Source organism: Bos taurus, chromosome X, assembly GCF_002263795.3.
Source record: "Bos taurus isolate L1 Dominette 01449 registration number 42190680 breed Hereford chromosome X, ARS-UCD2.0, whole genome shotgun sequence".
Taxonomy (NCBI): domain Eukaryota; kingdom Metazoa; phylum Chordata; class Mammalia; order Artiodactyla; family Bovidae; genus Bos; species Bos taurus.
The window spans coordinates 125,691,929-125,709,490 of record NC_037357.1 but is presented as its reverse complement, the minus strand read 5'-3'; the positions used below and the strand labels follow the sequence as shown (position 1 = coordinate 125,709,490).

General features: G+C 49.3%; 1 protein-coding gene across 6 annotated transcripts in view; it reads right to left on the bottom strand.

The window, feature by feature from the left end:
* Nucleotides 1–3,717: 3,717 nt before the first annotated feature.
* RAI2 (retinoic acid induced 2) overlaps nucleotides 3,718–17,562 on the bottom strand; it is a 71,449-nt gene continuing 57,604 nt past the window's right edge. For 3 of the 6 annotated variants that reach the window (XM_002700371.5, XM_005228410.5, XM_010822176.4), the window contains exon 2: nucleotides 3,718–5,683. In XM_002700371.5, coding sequence (XP_002700417.1) covers nucleotides 4,088–5,659 — 1,572 coding nt within the window. In that variant the 5' untranslated portion in view covers nucleotides 5,660–5,683 and the 3' untranslated portion in view covers nucleotides 3,718–4,087. Of the gene's footprint in view, nucleotides 5,684–8,426; nucleotides 8,502–9,580; nucleotides 9,686–9,716; nucleotides 9,791–17,562 lie in introns of those variants that run through there. The other 3 variants (XM_024988551.2, XM_059883894.1, XM_024988552.2) reach the window with 3 other exon arrangements.

The window sequence follows — 17,562 nt, the reverse complement described above, 5'->3', positions numbered from 1 at the left end:
TAATATGGCTTGAAATGAGTCCTAAAGAAAGTTTCTGCATTGAAAACACTCTTCACGTCCCTTATTTGAAGACTTATAAATAAAACTGAGTTCCTGACACCATTTGGGACTAACAGCATGGTGCTATCAATGTAAAGCGGCTCATCACATTCTTACTAATTGACTGGGTTATCAAACCTTATGTTTTTAAAAATGATTTAGCAGAGGGAGGACAGGATCCAGGTGGCCTTTGCCATCATTATCAGCAGCACAAGCCTACACTTTCATTTGAGCCTCTGTACAGATAGAGTTGGATGGAAAATAACCTATGAGTTGGGTTAATATAGTAAACCTCAACAGTTCATCTCCTTTAACTTGAACTTGTTCATAATTTTGGCAGAGCATAGCTAAAATCTCACTTCACTTAAAAATCCCCTGGCTTAATAACAGTTGCAGATGGATTATTTACAATCTTTTGGAACTAGTTCTTTCAAGCACTCATATATACTACTTACTATAAAATAACCAATATGTTAATTAAAATAGAATCTCAATTTATTAAAATGGCACCCTAAAGGCTTCAAATATACCCTATTTTGTTTCGCTGATGTGGGAGGTCAGTTATTTGACCTGGTGGTAGTGAGCTGTTCTGGAAAATTGCCTTTTTTATTTAATGAGGAGTAAAGTCGGCCAGAATGACCTCTAACGCTTTTTTCCCCTGCTGTTAAAGTTTTCAGCTTAGCAGCTTTTGAGTGTGACTGTTAGAGGCTTGGCATCCATACACTTCAGCTTGAAATCTCCCCTTTACCGTTGTGCCAAGTGCTCTGGGCGTTCCAGTTAACTGGAATGGTCTTGAAAATAATTGAAAAAAAAGCTGTAATTCAGACTCTTCACTAATTCATACTGGTTTTTGCCCCCAAAGGATCCAAATTCCTGTGGGTTCATCAGGCTTCAAACCCAATATTTAAGAATCATTGCAAAGTACATATTTTTGAGTTGTTGATGCTTAAAAACTGGAAGCAGAAAACTCTTCTGAGCCTCGATTTTCTCACTTGTAAAATGAAATCTAAATCCTTTTCCGCTTTATTAATTAGGCTATTTATAAAGATAATGACTATACTGACATACTCTCTCAGTAATCGGCCACCTTCATCTTTCCTCCTTCCTCCCATCCCTTCCCCCTTCCTCCCTTCCTCCCTTCCTTCTTCTTGGAGTTTTTAACCATTGCAGACATGTTTTTTTTTTTTTTTTTCATGCTTAAAGTGTGAAGTTTTGCCTTTGAATCGAAACAAATGTTTGACCTCACTTCAGTGTTTTCTACTCACTGTCAAGGACTTCCTTGGTTAAGATAGTAACTGTATCATCTTTAACTCTTTCTTCCTTTCTTCTAGATCATCCAGTTTTTACTTAACCAGGAGGATCACTACCCTCAAATATGAATCCTAGCAACGTGTTCCAATTTTTTATCATTTCTGAACTGAAGCCAACTGACGCCATCTTGACAAGTCTGAGCAAATATCAACATTCCTAGGGACTAATCATATTTCCTAAAAGACTCTGAAAAGCCGTTCTTTAGGCTAGTTGACTAAAACATTTTTTTTTTTTTTGAGAAGAGATGGGAAGTTAAGTCGTGAGAAAAAACCTGATGGAAATCCTGCAGGACTGAAATCTGGAAGAAGGGTAACTGGAGACAGTTGTCCCTCCAGGGAACCTTAGGCTCATTCTGGCCACAGCAGCAGGCCCTTTTCTTTTCCTAATTCCAGAGCAAAGTAGATTTTGGTTTCCACCAAAGGCTGGGAAGGGGGGGCAGGTAGAGGGTGTCACTGCCCCTGCAGCACAGCCCTGGTTCCAACACAACAGCTCTGTGTTCAGCCTTCACAGATCTCAGTGAGCAAGTCTCCCAACCCGACAGCCAGTCTCTACCACACAGGCCTCTCTCCCGAGACCCAATGATGACTGGCAAGGCCAATGGATGGGCACAGCTGGGGTGAGGACAGAGGCCGGTTCCAGGGCTGGGGGATGGCCCCACGCTGGCTCGACACCCACAGATGGCAGTGGAGCCAGCCTTTCTCACCCAATCAGAGCTGACATCGGAAGAGAAAAGGGCATCTTCAGATATCGCAAAGGGAGATTTGTAGACTGATGTTTATAATGTGATCACAGGTTACAAATGCCTTCCTTTCCACCTAGCTATCCCTCAGGTTTAAACACTTGCTTCTAAAGTGCAAAGTGAGAATTCTGTTCCCTCAAAGCCAAATAAGCAGCAGCTTTCCCCAGTACACTGTGAAAACAGGGACCCTTGCTGGCTGGGGCAAAGGCTGCCTAGCACTGCGGGGGCAGCAGAAAGAACCACAAACGTGGTGAGAAGAAGACAGCAGGTGAATGGGAACTGCTAGTCCCTAGGCACATTTGTGTTGGTTGCATTTGAAACTGAACTACACACGCCATGCTCAGGAAACATGGCCAGAAACCCACAATGGGAGTAAGAATGGAAAAAGATCACCCCATGTTGAAGCGGAAAGGATGGAGTTTGGCTTGTGTAAGAGAATGGAACTAGTTAGCTTCAGGAGAAACAACCACTTGGTTATTTCACATCGTGTCACACTTTGAAAGAGACATTTTAACAACACAGGCGAAAAACAGGAAAAAGAAAACCCACTATAGGGGTATGGTACAGGACCAGCTAAAACTGTAACCCTAGACACAGAGGGTCTGGTAGTAAAGAACAGTCTCACAACTGCTTCCCCTCCTGTCCATGTTCACAGTAACAGCTGGATACATACTAATTCCAAGAAGTAAAAGAAAGAGCTTTAAGTTTAAAAGCAGGCATGCTGGAATCAGTGCCTCACCGGCACAGCTTCAGACCCAAGTGTGCCGTGCCGCCTAGCAGGTCTATTGTAAATGTACACTCACAGTTCCTTGTTGGGGTGGATGACTTCGCGCTGGTCTCTTCTTCCAGGTGCGTCGCTTCTGTCCATTGAGAAATGCTTTAAGCGTGGGTTCTCGGCTTTGGCGCTGTGGACATGGGGTTGGATCACTCTCTGCCCACCCGATGCCAGTGGCACCCCCTCCCCCAGCCGTGGCAACCCAAAGCGTGTCCAGGCACTGCCAGATGTTCCCTGGAGGGCACAATCACCCCCAGTCGCTGGAATGGCTTTCTCTTCCCTCCCCGAGCCCACTCCCAAACATCTTTACTCAGGGCTGGGAACTTTTATGAGACACCTCCTAATCCACTGGATTTTCCTCTTGTTCTGAGTCGCCTTTGGTAATATTTTTGACTTCCTAGACTACTACTCATTCAGAACAATGCTCCTGCTGCCCTTGAAAAGAAAGTCCTTTCAGCTAAATTTTGGGAGAGGGAGGAGAGGAGGCAGGTAAACATGCCTTTAGAGACATCTGTCTGTCTTAGTCTATGGAGGGTTTCAGACCGAATTCTGCACATCCAGGGTCTCTGTGAACTAGAGGGGGCTGTGGGTACTTGGAACTCACCTCCCTCTGCCACATTTTTACAAATGAAGAAAGGGTCCAGAAGGGGAAATAAATTGCTCAAAGTCATACGTACTCCTAATCCTCCTTTTCTGAGGGCAGAGGCCAGTATGATTCTTCTCTGTCCAGCATGTCTGAAGAACTTTGGTCTCTAAACATGGATAACTTTCAGTGCTTTACAAGTGACAGTTTTGGCCAAAGCATGCCAGTTCAGGCATGCAAATTTTATAAATGATAGAATACTGCAACCAATTAGTGCAAATGAACATTTATTGTGAAATATTCATCCTACCCTTTATTAGGTATTACATCATCAAAGCACTTTGTGGCAATGAAAATAGCTTTTTTAACCCCCTCTGATTCACCCAATATTCCATTAAAGCTGCAAAAAATGTGCAATCTGCTTGAAAAATAGGTTGCTCTTATTTACTCATTTGTGAAAAGTCAAAAATTAAAAAAGAAAATGATCCTAGCTTACAGGGCCTCTAGAGCCAATTTGCTTTCCTGGTTCCCAGCTACGCCCCAAAATAATTAACAAAGATAATTTGTTTTAAATGCCTTTTTATAAAACCAATGCACCTTTCCCCATATTATAATCATAAAAATTTTAAAAAGCCATTATTTACTTTCTTGGAAAAAAGGTGGCCAGCCGTTGTTTTTTGATTGGGAGCATGTGTATTTCCTGGGAGTTCACTTTCTTTAACTTTATGCTCCGGTTTTTGGTGGGTTTCCTGAGGGCCTCCATGTTTCCCAGGGCCTCTTCTCCTGGGCTATTGGCGTCGGAGCCCTGAAACACGGAGTCTTCTCGTCTGAAGGAGAAGTTTTTGGTGGACACCCCCGAGAGGCCTTTGATCTTGCCACAGAAGATGGTAGGCACAGTGTCTTCGACGGAGACGATCACCTTGGCCGCCTGGGACTCGCTCACCAGATTTTCAGCCTTGACCTCGCCACTGGGCTGGCTGGGTGGCTCAGTGGCGTCGCTGCCGCCCCCGTGACTCTCCATGACAGATGCAGCCTCCTGAGTCGTGGTGGGGGCAAAGGGCACTTCCATGCCACTGGGCAGTTTCTCCAGCACCGGGTGACCTGGGCTGTCCACGGACCCGCTGCTGTCGTACAGTGTCTCGGGGGGAGGTTCAGGTTTCCGGTGGGCGGACAGCGACAGGTCTAGGGCTGTGTCTTCCTGGTCCATTGCGGGGCTGACTTCGCCAGCCTTGAGCCAGGGCACTGACTTCATGGAGAGATCCAGGGCCTCGTTCTCACTCCCCATCTTGATGACGGTGTGGCGGCCGAGCTGGAAGTACTCCCGGGGCTGGAACAGGTCGAAGGGCTTTACTTCCTCCTTCTGGAGAGGGCTCTGGGGGCCTTTAAAGGGGTGGAGGCCGAAGGCAGATGGCGGCTTGGGGCAAGTCGGGCTGAACTTGGCTTCGGAGCTCTGAGGCACAGGGATGGGGATGGGGATGGGGAGTGGCACGGGCAGGGGCACAATCACTGGGTAGGGCACCAGGAGTGTGGCCGGCGGGACCAGGGGTGACAAGGGGGAGTTGAATGGCTGGGGGGGCACCGGGGTGTAGCCTGGGGGAGGCTGGCAGGGCGGGGGGCCGAGCGCGCCCTGGGCGGGAAACAGATTGTGGAGCACAGCTTCGAAGGGCAGCGGGGGCTCCTGCGGCTGGCTGGGGATCCGCAGATCCAGGAGCTGGGGTTGTGCCTCGGGGTCCCGGGCCCCCTGGAAGAGGTTGTTGTGGATGGTGCTGGAGGAGCCCGGGGCTTCCGGCGGCAGGACCAGCGGGGAGTTGAGGTGCTGGAACACGTGCTGCTCCAGCACAACTGGAAGCTGCACGGGCCCCTGCGCTGTCATCACGTATGTGGCGTTGCCGCTCTGGTTGAGCTCGGGCGCCGAGCTGCCCTCCACCTGCATGTGAATGGGCATCACCACAGGGCTCTCCCCCAGGCACAGGGGCTGCAGCACGGTGGCCGCCACCTTGAGAGCCACGCCGCTCTGGGACTCGGCCGGGGGGTTCAGGATGGATGGGGCAGGCACGGTCACCAGCGCCTTCTTTACCAGGTCGGTGGAGTTGATGTTCCAGGCCTCGGTGGTGATCAGCTGGGCCATGCCATTCTCCAGTCTGTTATTGGTCAAGGTGGGGGAGGAGTCGCTCATGTCCATGGCGAGGTTCTGGGACTGCAGATCGTCCATCACTCTGCTCGGATGCCACTCGGCCTGCAACACAGAATACACTGTGTGAAGCTTCCTTCTGAGACCATTTATAGCTGCCTCCAGAGCTCTCCCCAAATCTCTTAAAAGTTTCCATGTCTCAGTTACCCAGGGAGCACACCCATTTCTCAGTGTACACATACATGTGACAGCTATTTCCTAATATATACGAACACACCCATATGATCAGCTGTGAGTGGACAGCCCCAATTTAACAGACGATTAAACTATAAACACAGATGATGTCATGACTAAATAGCCGAGTGAGGTTGAACAGAGAATTGTGAAGCTGAATACGCACTCAGCTTATGTTTAGCCTTCAAGAAACACAAAGTTTCATTCCACATCACTGTATTAGACAGTTAAGATATGTGGAGATTGGACTTGTCCAAATTCAAATAAGGAGCTAAGACTTTCTTTTCTTTAAGGAGAAAACAGAGCCCTGCCACATTAGAATATTCTATAAAATTGGACAGGGGCCATCCCAGTTATGTAAAGTATTTAAAAAAAAAAAAAAAAAAAACCTCTTTGTAGCAGCAATAATTCTTCCAAAAGAGCTTTGATGAGAGGAACACCAGTGTATTTATACAAGGGTCATTACAGTTGTCTCCCTCTCTCTGACCAATGGCACCCTCTTTCCTCCAGCCAGAGGAAAAGCCACTCCGAGGAGCAAGGGGGAGATTGGGTAACTTGCGCAAACACTCATCGGGGTCCAGTGTCACTTTCCCAATCAGTCTGTCTGACCCTTGGCCTCCCCTAACTTCTAGCTGTCAAGAGGAGGGGGTGTTGATGAATCTAGGGCTGGGGAAATGGAACTTTTGTTGGAAACAAACATCCTCAAAGGTGAGATATACTTTCTTGATGTCCTTGGCACCTCTGGCCACCTCCTAAGATGCCAAAGGAGCCCAGCACCGGTGCTTCCTGGAGGAAGCAGGGCTGCAGCTGCAATATGGCTCTCCATGGAAACACATCCATATTTAGCCTTGTTACCATGGAGAAGGCAGGCACCATGTCTAACTCAGGGATCTGTGCAGCCCTGGAGTCTGGTGGGGCTCAATAATAATTCAATAATCCTCAGTCTTGCTGGGCAGGCCTTGGGCCACTCCAGTTCTTGACCTCACCTGTCTGAGCTGTCTAGACTTTGGTCCCGTGGTCAACTCATCCTTCTCTCCTCACCCCTAAATGACCAACACAATCTCTAAAACAAGAGAGGCAGCCCAGAACACCGTGGGATTAGAAGTCAACCAATGAGCCTTCCCTACAGGAGAGCGGCTTTAACAAATGAACAATCCTGTGATATTTCCAGACAATCACAACATGTTGAATGCACAGAACAAGGAATTTCTCTGAAGTAGGAGGAAGGGAGGGCAAGACGAAGGATGCTGTGCAAATGACTTTCTGCAGAAGGACGGGTGAGTGATACCCTGGGCTGGGCACACTGCAGAGCCTCTGAGGAAGGGTACCAGAGCCCAGCTCCCTTGGGCCAGGTGTGCTCTGGAGATGACCATGAGCTGGCCCAGTGTGCTGGCCAGTGATGCCCCTGGGGGTAGAGTAGCAAGGGGGCTTGCCCCAGGTGAAGGGTCTGCTTTTCCTGAGAGGAGTGCTCTCTTATTCAGTCCAGAAAGTGACATGCCTCCGATATAGCGTTCATTCATTCTTCCATGCATTCATTCATCATTCATCCAAACAATCAATTTGCTGAATGCCTACTGCATGCCAGAGCTTTGCTGGGGGCTGGAGATGCTGTTGTGATCCTGGAGATGCTCATGCTTTCATGGAGACTATAGTCTAGTGGAGGGGCATGTCTTTGATCAGATAGAGACTGGCCAGCGTGAGAAGGCCTCAGAGTGAAGCCAGGAGAGGTAGCAGGCTCGGCAGCTCAGAGCTCTGTCGGCCATTCACATGCAGCCCTTGGAAGGTCCTGAGCACCCCAGGGCTCCTCCAGAAGGGCCGCCCCGTCTGTCTCAGTGGCCAGAACTCTGGGAGGGTGACAGGAGCCTGAAGGGAAGCTAAAGTGGGGCTGGAGAGGACATGGACAGCAGCAGAGAAGGCATCTGCGACTGTCCATCTGAGGTGGCTTCTGAGGACCTGCGAGGCAAGCCACCAGAAGAAATCCTCCTCCCTGCTTCCCATGGGTCTGGGGTTACCCCGCCGAGAGACTGCTTCCTCATAACGGGCTATACCGTCTGTCCTTCCAGATGTGGGCCTCCCTCTCTCTCTGCCTCCCTCAGTCCCGTTCCCCTGCCCACCAAGAGCAAGAAGGGAAACTTTGGGGCATCATCTCCACCTGCTCCAGGCACACACCGTCAGCCCAGGCAGTGGCTCTCATGTCTTCCCACAACCCCACTCCTCTCCCTGCCTGGCCCTGGTTCTATGACAGCTAATCCTCCAGCACCTTCCCACTCAGAGTGTGAGGAAGCCACCTTGCCAGGTCAGGGTGTCACCCATGGGCCCCTGCTTCTCCCACAGGTGGCACCTGTAGGAAAGTTACACGGCTCAAAATAGCCTGGAGTTAAAATTCCCCACCAGGTCCTCCCCACCATTCTATGCAAAACAAAGAACTCTCTCACCCGAAGAAAAAATGGACATTAAGGTTGATTATGCCCAGCTCCCAGCCGGTCCAGCCTCTGGCCAATCTACAAAATTCCTTGCCCCAGCTGTTTAAAAGATAACTTCTCCGAACAACCTTGGAGAAGAACAAGCCCCCTTAAGACAGTAGCTTTCCACGTACATGCCTATATATACTTACTCTTTTTTTGGATAAGTGCAGCAGGTCACTAATTTGACTGCTGCCCCTTCTCGCCTCATTAAAGGTGATCTGTTCCTGTAAAGTGCCGGTCTCGTTCTTTTTCCGAACCTTGCCTTCTCTAACTCCCTTACTCTACAGCACCTAGTGAGTTTCAGCTCTTGGCACCAGATCTGCAGGGGCCACGAGCCTCTGGGAACAGGACTGGGGACAGACGGATGCAGGAGAGGCCGGGGCACAGGAGGAGGTGAGCAGCGTGTGGCATCTCAGGGGCCAAGGGCCCGGATCTCACTCCTGCCTCCTCCCGGCTCCACAGCTTTGGAGCTGCCTAGCGGCTCAGGGGGAGTAGGCCGGTGACCAGCCCCAGTCCCTTCCCGAGATTGCTGCTGGTCCACTGCTTCCCCACTATGGGCTGGGCAGCAGCTCCCCTCCGGTACCATGCAGGGCCCAGGGAGGTGTGAGTGATAAAGGCAGGGTAGCCCTGGGTTACTCTCTGCTCTCCGTTCTCTTGTTTACCCTGTCAGCAGGAGCCCCAACTCTGGGGGGCCTCAGTGGGTGACCCTGTTGCAGGAGCCTCTGCTGGAAGCCTCAGTGATGCCCTGAGGATAACAAGCAGCTCAAGAGATGAGGGTTCAGAGGGCAAGTCTCTGTCCCTGAGAACAAGCCAGGAAGCCAGATGGGCTGCCCAAGTGTGCCCAGCCGAGGAGGCAGGGCACCCTTTGAGTATTTTAAGGTATTCTCTGCAAATGAATTTAAATGAGGTCAGCCATCCAGCCTACACTATTACCCTGGGGGCATGGGATGGGGTGTAAAGGGAGGGAAACTGGGCCCTGTGGATCTGCGGTTGCTGGAGACCCTTGCTTTCTTGGCCCACGGCCAGTTGCTGGGGCTGGAAGGCAGGGGGCTGGGGCCCACCCCAGTGTAGCCTGTGCGCCCCGCAGGCAGAGACTCTGGGTAGAAGCCTCAGGGCACACGGCAGCTAGGGAAGTGGGGCAGTAGTTGGGCTCAGAGACCTGTGGGGTCACAGAATTGCCACCTGAACCCCCTAAATATCACAAAGATCTAAGTACACACCGCAGGGGCGTTGTCCCTGGGCTCTGCCCCTCAGCTTGGTGCCCCCTTGGGCCTTGACCTTCACCCAGCCAACTCCTGCTCACCTGTCACACTCTGAAGTCTCTACCTCCCCCAACCCCACTGAGTTCCCACAGGACTCTGCCTGGCCTTGTCTAGTCCTGCCCATCCCCAGGACGGCCAGCAAGAGAAACAAAGTTTCTCATTCGCTCATCTTTATACCCATAACTGATGAACAGCAGGTGTTCCGTGAATCCTTTCAGGATGAGGGAGAGCCTCAATGAGTGTCTAGGCTGTGGAACCCTATACTGAGGTCATAGAGCAATAAATCCAGAATCAGCCAAGCTCCATGGCAACCACTGTCAGGAGCCATCTTGTCTCTCACGAGCCATCCTTTCCTAACTGGCCAGTTACTGTTTCCATTCTCCATGTTAGTCAAAGTGGGCACCAAAGGACCCCCAACCAATGACCTATCACCACCTTTCTATAGGAATTTTCTTTGTCCTAAGGCTATAAAATTGGCCACAAGCCCACGAAAGTGGCAGCTCTCCCTTGAGCTGGCCCACTATTCTAACAGCGTCTCCCCCTCTAATAAAGTCTATTCTCCTTTCATTTTTTTCCCTCATGTCTGGAAATTCTTTTCCAACCTCTCAGACTGCCACACATAGGCCCTTCACAGCCTGGTGTTCTTGTAACCAGCCTCTTGTCACATTTATAGAATCAGGGCAGGGCAAGGCTGGCAGGGCATGAAACCTCACACCTCTGTCTTCTCCTCAACCCTTCTTATCGATGAGGAGACTGTGACCCAGAAATTCTGATTACCACTCATCAGAGGCCAGTTATCACAGAGGTCACACGGTCGCATTGTCCTAAGAAAAGAGGGTTGGGCCCATAGGCCCCACAGAGGGGAACGTGGTAGCCAACCCCCTTGCTGGTCAGGGGGAGACTCCGATGACGATGAGGCAGGCGATGCAAAAGCACTTTTGTGGACAGTGAAGAGTCTGCCAGGGTGACCAGTGAATGGATTTGTCCTAGGGTCCTGTGTTTCTCTGATGCACACAGAAAAAGACGACCAAGGCAAAGCGGCACATGTGCCGTTTCTCTCATAAGCACTTACATTTGGGAAGAAGCTGACCTGGGGCCCAACTCCCGGCAGTCAGTAAGTCACCTGCCCTGCATCTGCACCCCACTGGGTGCCCTGCAAAACAAGCCTGCCTCTCAGGCTTCCGCTTCCAGAGCATTGCAGAGGACTCGATTTACCTTATGGGCTTCCGTACAGACTGACATTTTTATGATGAGGATTCAACTATGGCTTAATTTCGAAGGTGAAAACACTTGACCACTCTGAATATTCTCTAGATTGTAGAGTGCATCTATTTCCATGTTGTGGGCATTTAACACCTAATCTCTCTCTCCACACACACACACGCTCACACACTCCAATAAGCTAATACCCTCAGCTACATCCTAAATGATCCCCTGGGAGCATGCCAGGGAGCCCTGTATCACCTTCTGGGAAGCGTCTTGATTTCATGTTGTGAACTGAGAGTGTTTTCACCACAGTGACTACCAAGCCAACCACAAAGCTAAGCACCCCTGAGGAGAGGTTTGAGGCCTAGGTTTCTGGGTCTGGTGGGCAGGGTTACCTCACAGGGAATCAAGCGGGGGACCACCGCCTGCTTCAGAACCCTGTGAGGATCCTGGAGCCACTGGAGTGAGGTCACAGGAAGGCGAGCTCAGCCTCAAGGGAGGCAGTCTCAATGAGCCGGATGCTCGGGGGCCAGCGGTTCCAGAGTCCCCTGGGCCCCACCCTGAAGAGGTGACCTGCCCTCCTCTGCTGCTGAAATCAGCCTCACCTAGAATTTTTTTTTATCAGGATAAATTTCTTTCTCTAAGACATTCATTTTCTAAAAATACGTCCTGATACGTTTTCCAGCTGTAAAATATCAACAGCTTTGGTTTTTATGACGACTGTAGGCAGCCGTCCATTTTTCAGGTCAGAATGGGATCGTTCTTGTCCTTGTTGCTCATGAGTCCTGGGAGTGGCATTTCCACAAGCTCCTGGGATGACTCGTGTGCATGTTCCCATCTGACAAGTTCTGGCTCAGCCCTCTTCTCAGAGTTGGCTACACATTAGAGTCACTTGGGAGCTTTAAAAAAAACAATGCCTGGGTCCCACCACCAAGACTCTGACTTAACTGGTCTCTGGTACAGCCGGGGCATCGGGATTTTAAGAAAATTCCCTAGGTGACTCCACTGTGCAGAAAGGCCTTAATCCAAAGGCCAGAGAACAAGGCACCTGGTCAGCCAAACGAGTTCTTAGTGAGTGCTCTTGCTTCTCAGTGCTGCTTTGGGCTTCCCTGGTGGCTCAGACGGTAAAGAATCTGCCTGCAATGTGGGAGACCTGGGTTTGATCCCAGGATGCGAGGTGATCCCACTCCAGTATTCTTGCCTGGAGAATTCCATGGACAGAGGAGCCTGGTGGGTTACAGTCTATGGGGTCACAAAGAGTTGGACACGACTGAGTGACTAACCCTTTCACTTTTCACTTGGTTCTTACTTCACAGAGAAGCCTAAAGCCATCTATCCTCAAATTCCCTCAACTTCCACCCTGGCTCTCAAAGTGTCTTTCTGTGTTCCCCTGCCCACCAGAAAACACTGAGGCGTCACTCCCTCTTGCAAGACTGACTTCCCAGAGACCTGTGTAAGTATCCCACTCCTCCCAACTGCACCCTGTATTCTATTTCCTGCTTTCAACCCAGCATTTAAACTACACTGTCAGTGATTGACTTAATTCTGTGTAAAAACCACTAGCCACTATGAGTGAAATGAGCAAAGCCTAATTTTCATTCTTTATTACAACATGGATATGGTTTCACCGTTTAGGACCTGATATGCACTAAATATCTAAGAAGTAATTCCAACTGGTTAAAGAATGGTTTTGCTCTCCCCACAGGGTGTAATAATTGTCAATTACTTGCCCCGGTGATTAAATTTTCTGAGCTTTAAACATCAGCACAGGGCCTTTCTACTGAAGCTATGAACATAATTACCACATGAATGTATTCTCAAATTGGCTAAAATAAGGAGAAAATGCAAAATAGTTACCCTGGCTTACAGCTGATTGCGTTTTACATGCAGATATCTACACAGCCCTCTGAAAGGACTATGAGCACCTAGGTTACCTTTGGGAACACGTTCCCCAACGTGCTACTTAATTTATGAAAACAGCAGTGGCCAAGCAGTTCATGACAGAGTCTCACCTTCATGAAGGTGGGGAGTTCTGCCAGAGAGGACAGAGTACAAATCTTAGCTCTGATGTGATATTGGTTAAAAAAAAAAAAAATGGGAGACGATAGCCAGTCAGGCAGAGGAAGCAGTGAGCCTGAGCATCACAAACTGGCCACTGACACCAGGGAGCTCCCAGGTCTTCCTGGGGAGCAGGGTGCAGTCGTCATAAAAATTATTTATGTTCGTTTTGCCATCTCATCCTTTTTATTCCCATTTTTCTATTTTTTGGTGTATATAATAAATAAATACAGAAGCACATATATAATTTAACAATGCATTATGTATTGAGGGGGTGTCCAAAATTTTTTCTTTTTTCTGACAGGAGTGCAAGCATGAAGAAGTTGCAACTCAGCAGGAGAGACAGAGCTTCCAAGGCTTAGTGAGAATTCCAAGGGTCCCTCCTGCTTGAACACATCTTAGGGTTACTGGCCCAGGCCACATCTCCCATTTCATAGAGCAGGAAGCTGAGGTTCAGAGGTTCAGTGAGGCTTAGATGCTGGGGTACTCAAGGCTCCCAGACCCCTGCTCCTTCAGAAGTACAGTCCCTCAGCCACTGCTTTGGGTTCACATTTGATGTGATTCAAAGAGATCCCTTGCTATGTCTGTGTCCCTGACCCAGCATCAAACACTAAAGTATGGAGATTTAACTTCTATGCAGAGTACATCATGAGAAACGCTAGGCTGGAGGAAGCACAAGCTGGAATCAAGATTGCTGGGAGAAATATCAATAACCTCAGATATGCAGATGACACCACCCTTATGGCAGAAAGTGAAGAGGAACTAAAGGGCCTCTTGACAAAAGTGAAAGAGGAGAGTGAAAAAGTTGTCTTAAAGCTCAATATTCAGAAAACTAAGATCATGGCATCTGGTCCCATCACTTCATGGCAAATAGATGGAGAAACAGTGAAAACAGTGGCTGACTTTATTTTTCTGGGCTCCAAAATCACTGCAGATGCTGACTGCAGCCATGAAATTAAAAGACGCTTACTCCTTGGAAGGAAAGTTATGACCAACCTGCTGTTAAGTTGCTTCAGTCGTGTCCAACTCTGTGCGACCCCATAGAAGGCAGCCCACCAGGCTCCCCCGTCCCTGGGATTCTCCAGGCAAGAACACTGGAGTGGATTGCCATTTGCTTCTCCAATGCAGGAAAGCGAAAAGTGAAAGTGATGTCGCTCAGTCGTGTCCAACTCTTAGCAACCCCATGGACTGCAGCCCACCAGGCTCCTCCGTCCATGGGATTTTCCAGGCAAGAGTACTGGAGTGGGGTGCCATTGCCTTCGTATGACCAACCTAGATAGCATATTAAAAAGCAGAGACATCACTTTGTCAACAAAGGTCCGTCTGGTCAAAGCTGTGGTTTTTCCAGTGGTCATGTATGGATGTGAGAGTTGGACTGTGAAGAAAGCTGAGCACTGAATTGATGCTTTTGAACTGTGGTGTTGGAGAAGACTCTTGAGAGATCCTTGGACTGCAAGGAGATCCAACCAGTCCATCCCAAAGGGCATCAGTCCTGGGTGTACACTGGAAGGACTGATGTTGAAGCTGAAACTCCAATACTTTGGCCACCCGATGCAAAGAGCTGACTCATTGGAAAAGACCCTGATGCTGGGAAAGATTGAGGGCAGGAGGAGAAGGGGATGACAGAAGATGAGATGGTTGTATGGCATCACTGACTCAATGGACATGGGTTTGGGTGGACTCTGGGAGTTGGTGATGGACAGGGAGGCCTGGCGTGCTGCGATTCATGGGGTCGCAAAGAGTCAGACACGACTGAGCGACTGAACTGAACTGAACTGAAATCACCAAATGCCAAATAATTTGATGGGTGAGGAACTTGACTACAAAAAAAAAAAAAAAAAGATGAAATACATCCTTGAGTCCGTGACACCTAATAGACAAGTAATTGAAATAGAAAATGAGATTCAGGACACGCACACGCGCGCACGCACACACACACACACACACACACACACAAGCTGTTTGTGACTGTGGTAAAGCCTTTTTAAGTCCCTGGGACTCAGTTTCCTCCTCTGTAACACAGGGTACTGCCCACTCTCATGGAGGAGTGGAATGTTAACTCAGGCCTCCCATGAGTGAGTGCCGCCTGCTGAGAAGGAATTGCAGTGGGCCCTGAAAGATAGGGAGGTGGGCATTCAAGAGAATTGGACCCAGGAAGGAAAGTGCACAAGGGGTGAGGGAAGGGCAGAATGGAGGGGTCTCTTGGGGCCACCCCTATGACCACTGAGAAGACTCCATCCCCTATCCTCCCAACTCCAAAGCCCCCAGGACCAGGAATGGTTAGAAAAAGGAGGCAAGCTCTGGTGGCCGGGGAGAACAGAAGGCTGAAAGGGAAGGCCGAAAGGAGGGGAGAAGGTAAGAAGACTTCTTCAGAGTCAGTCAGAGTATGGTTTCTGTCTCTTGGCCCTCAGCTTCCCAGAGCAGGGCAGTGTCTGTGGATGAAAACATCACAGCACTGGCAGGGAACCCATGATGTGCCAAACGGACCTACGATGAGGTCTGTGTAGGGTCTCAGCTTAAGGCTGGGCATCACCAAGTAAACTATGGTTGAAATACTAAAGCAGGACAAATCCGAAGAGTGCAGAGACAACTTCACGACCAGAGCCAGCAGCTGCCGGGCCTGGTCTTCTATCGGTGGGCCTGGGAGGGTTCTGCCAGAGCACAGGTGGGATCTGGGGGTCTGGCTGTGGAGGGTGCCTTGGGGTTTCCCTGGCTCCTTTCTGCTCCAGGAGAGTGTCAGATGTCTTGGCATTTCCGATCTCATTTTAGACCCCCAACTACCTCCAGCTTGCCCACAAAGGACCTATGGCAGTCCTTGGGCTGCAGGTCTGGGAGCAGGGCCAGAACAGGGAACTAGGTTTCTGTCCGTTCACTTATTTATTCTTTCAGAAACCGAGCACCTTTACCACGTGCCAGGCACGCATCTCCTAGTCATCTACCCTGATGCTGCTTTCTCCACAGGCTCGTTGCCTTTTCTCTTGGCTCAATTCCCCAAGGATTAACCACTTGCTACTCTCCCAGGGCAATCTGCTTCTAACGGGATTCCCTCAAGGCCCACAGTTCTTGCAGAGGTAAAGGAGTAAGTCACTAAAAGGATGCCAGGCCCTAGCCAGCAGTGGGAAGAGTTGTCAGTGCGAGGACCAGAGGAAATACTTATTGTCCAGAGAGGGCTGCCTGTGAAACTAAGAGGAAAGAAGTGCCATCCTCAAGTGTTGGTGACCACAGTGAAAGGGAAGAGGCATGCCTCAGAATCACTGGAGAAAATCATGAAGAACTGTTGGTGGTGGCAGGGGATGCTCAGGGCACATGGGCCGTGAGAGCCAGTGAGCATCTGTCCCTGCACGTGGCCAAGGCCCCGTAGCCGTCAGCGGGACACACACCACTTGAAAACCTCAGGTGCTGGTGTCAGAGCGCCATCTCGTGCAGGAGCCCAGGTCACGTTCAAGATCTCAGGCCTGGGTCTATCATCCCCCAAAGCTATGGTTTTTGGAGATTTTTCCTGGCCATAAAGAAACCTCTTAAGTAAGGAACAAAGATGGGGGCGGGGAGCGCAGTATGGAAACCTGCCTGTGGCCTGTGGAAGAGAAAATACTTCTAATTAGGTTGAGATACAAAGGTTAAATTTTTGTTCTGGGAAAAGGACTGTTTATAATCCAGTGTCATTAGCAGGACATTTTCCAGAGACTAGTGTGCCAGAAATAGACCCCCCAAGGGGTCACTGGAAGGAAGGGGTGCACATTTGCGAAGTGCAAAGGCCTGGACTTCAGATTTTCCCTTTATCCCCACCAACTCTGTGCATGAACACTGCCAGGCTCACCCCGGGCACTGCACCCCACTCCCCGCGCCCCCTGCCCCACCAGACAGGTCAGAAGTACAAACTTTGAACTCAGACAGACCTTAGTTCAAATTTCAGCTCTGCCTAGCTAGCTGTGTGACCTTGGGCAGGTTAGTTTTAAGCCTCAGTTTCCCTCTGTGCAAAATGGAGATTAAAAAAGACCTGGGGTGGCTGTAAGGATGAAAGGAAATAATCAGTGTAAAGCTCCTGGCACAGGGCCTGGCACTTAGAAAGTGCTCAAGAAGACATGGCTAACATCATCATCACCCCTATCGTCACCACTGCCATCACCATCATCACGGTTTGCAGCAGCATCATCCTCCTGTCACAGCTGTCATATCATCACCATCATTCTGTCATCTTGTCACCAGCATCACTGTCTTCATTATCAGATCCATGGTCCATAGTTCCTCTCAGCATCTTAAGTAGCATGACAAATGCTCCCAATGGGCTTGTATATTCAATTTCTGAGTTAAAACCCTGTTTGTTCAAAGGTTCATTTTAAAATCAATTGCTAGGAACTGGGAAGGCAGTTACCATAGAATTAATGTTACACTTGATGGCGAAAAAACTCACTTAATCCCCAACATTGCTGAAATATTAATATTTGCAGTGAAAATAAAAGCAACACTGATGCACGACTGGAAATGAAAGACAGTGGGAAAACAATTCAGTAAATACACAAATCTATTTCTCATCCAGGCTGAGAGGCTGGGGGAGAGAGAAGAGGTGGCCAGAGCCTTTTGTATCTTGAATATGGACTCATGAGCATTTGTAAGGTTCCAAAGCTATCGCTGATTGGTTATGATGCATAATTTCACTTCAGATCCTACTGTTTTGCTTATTCTAGACACAAAGGCCTAAATAGCTCTCCTCTCCTGCCTAGCTGCAAGATGAGGGGCATCTTCTCAAAAACAAGGGAGG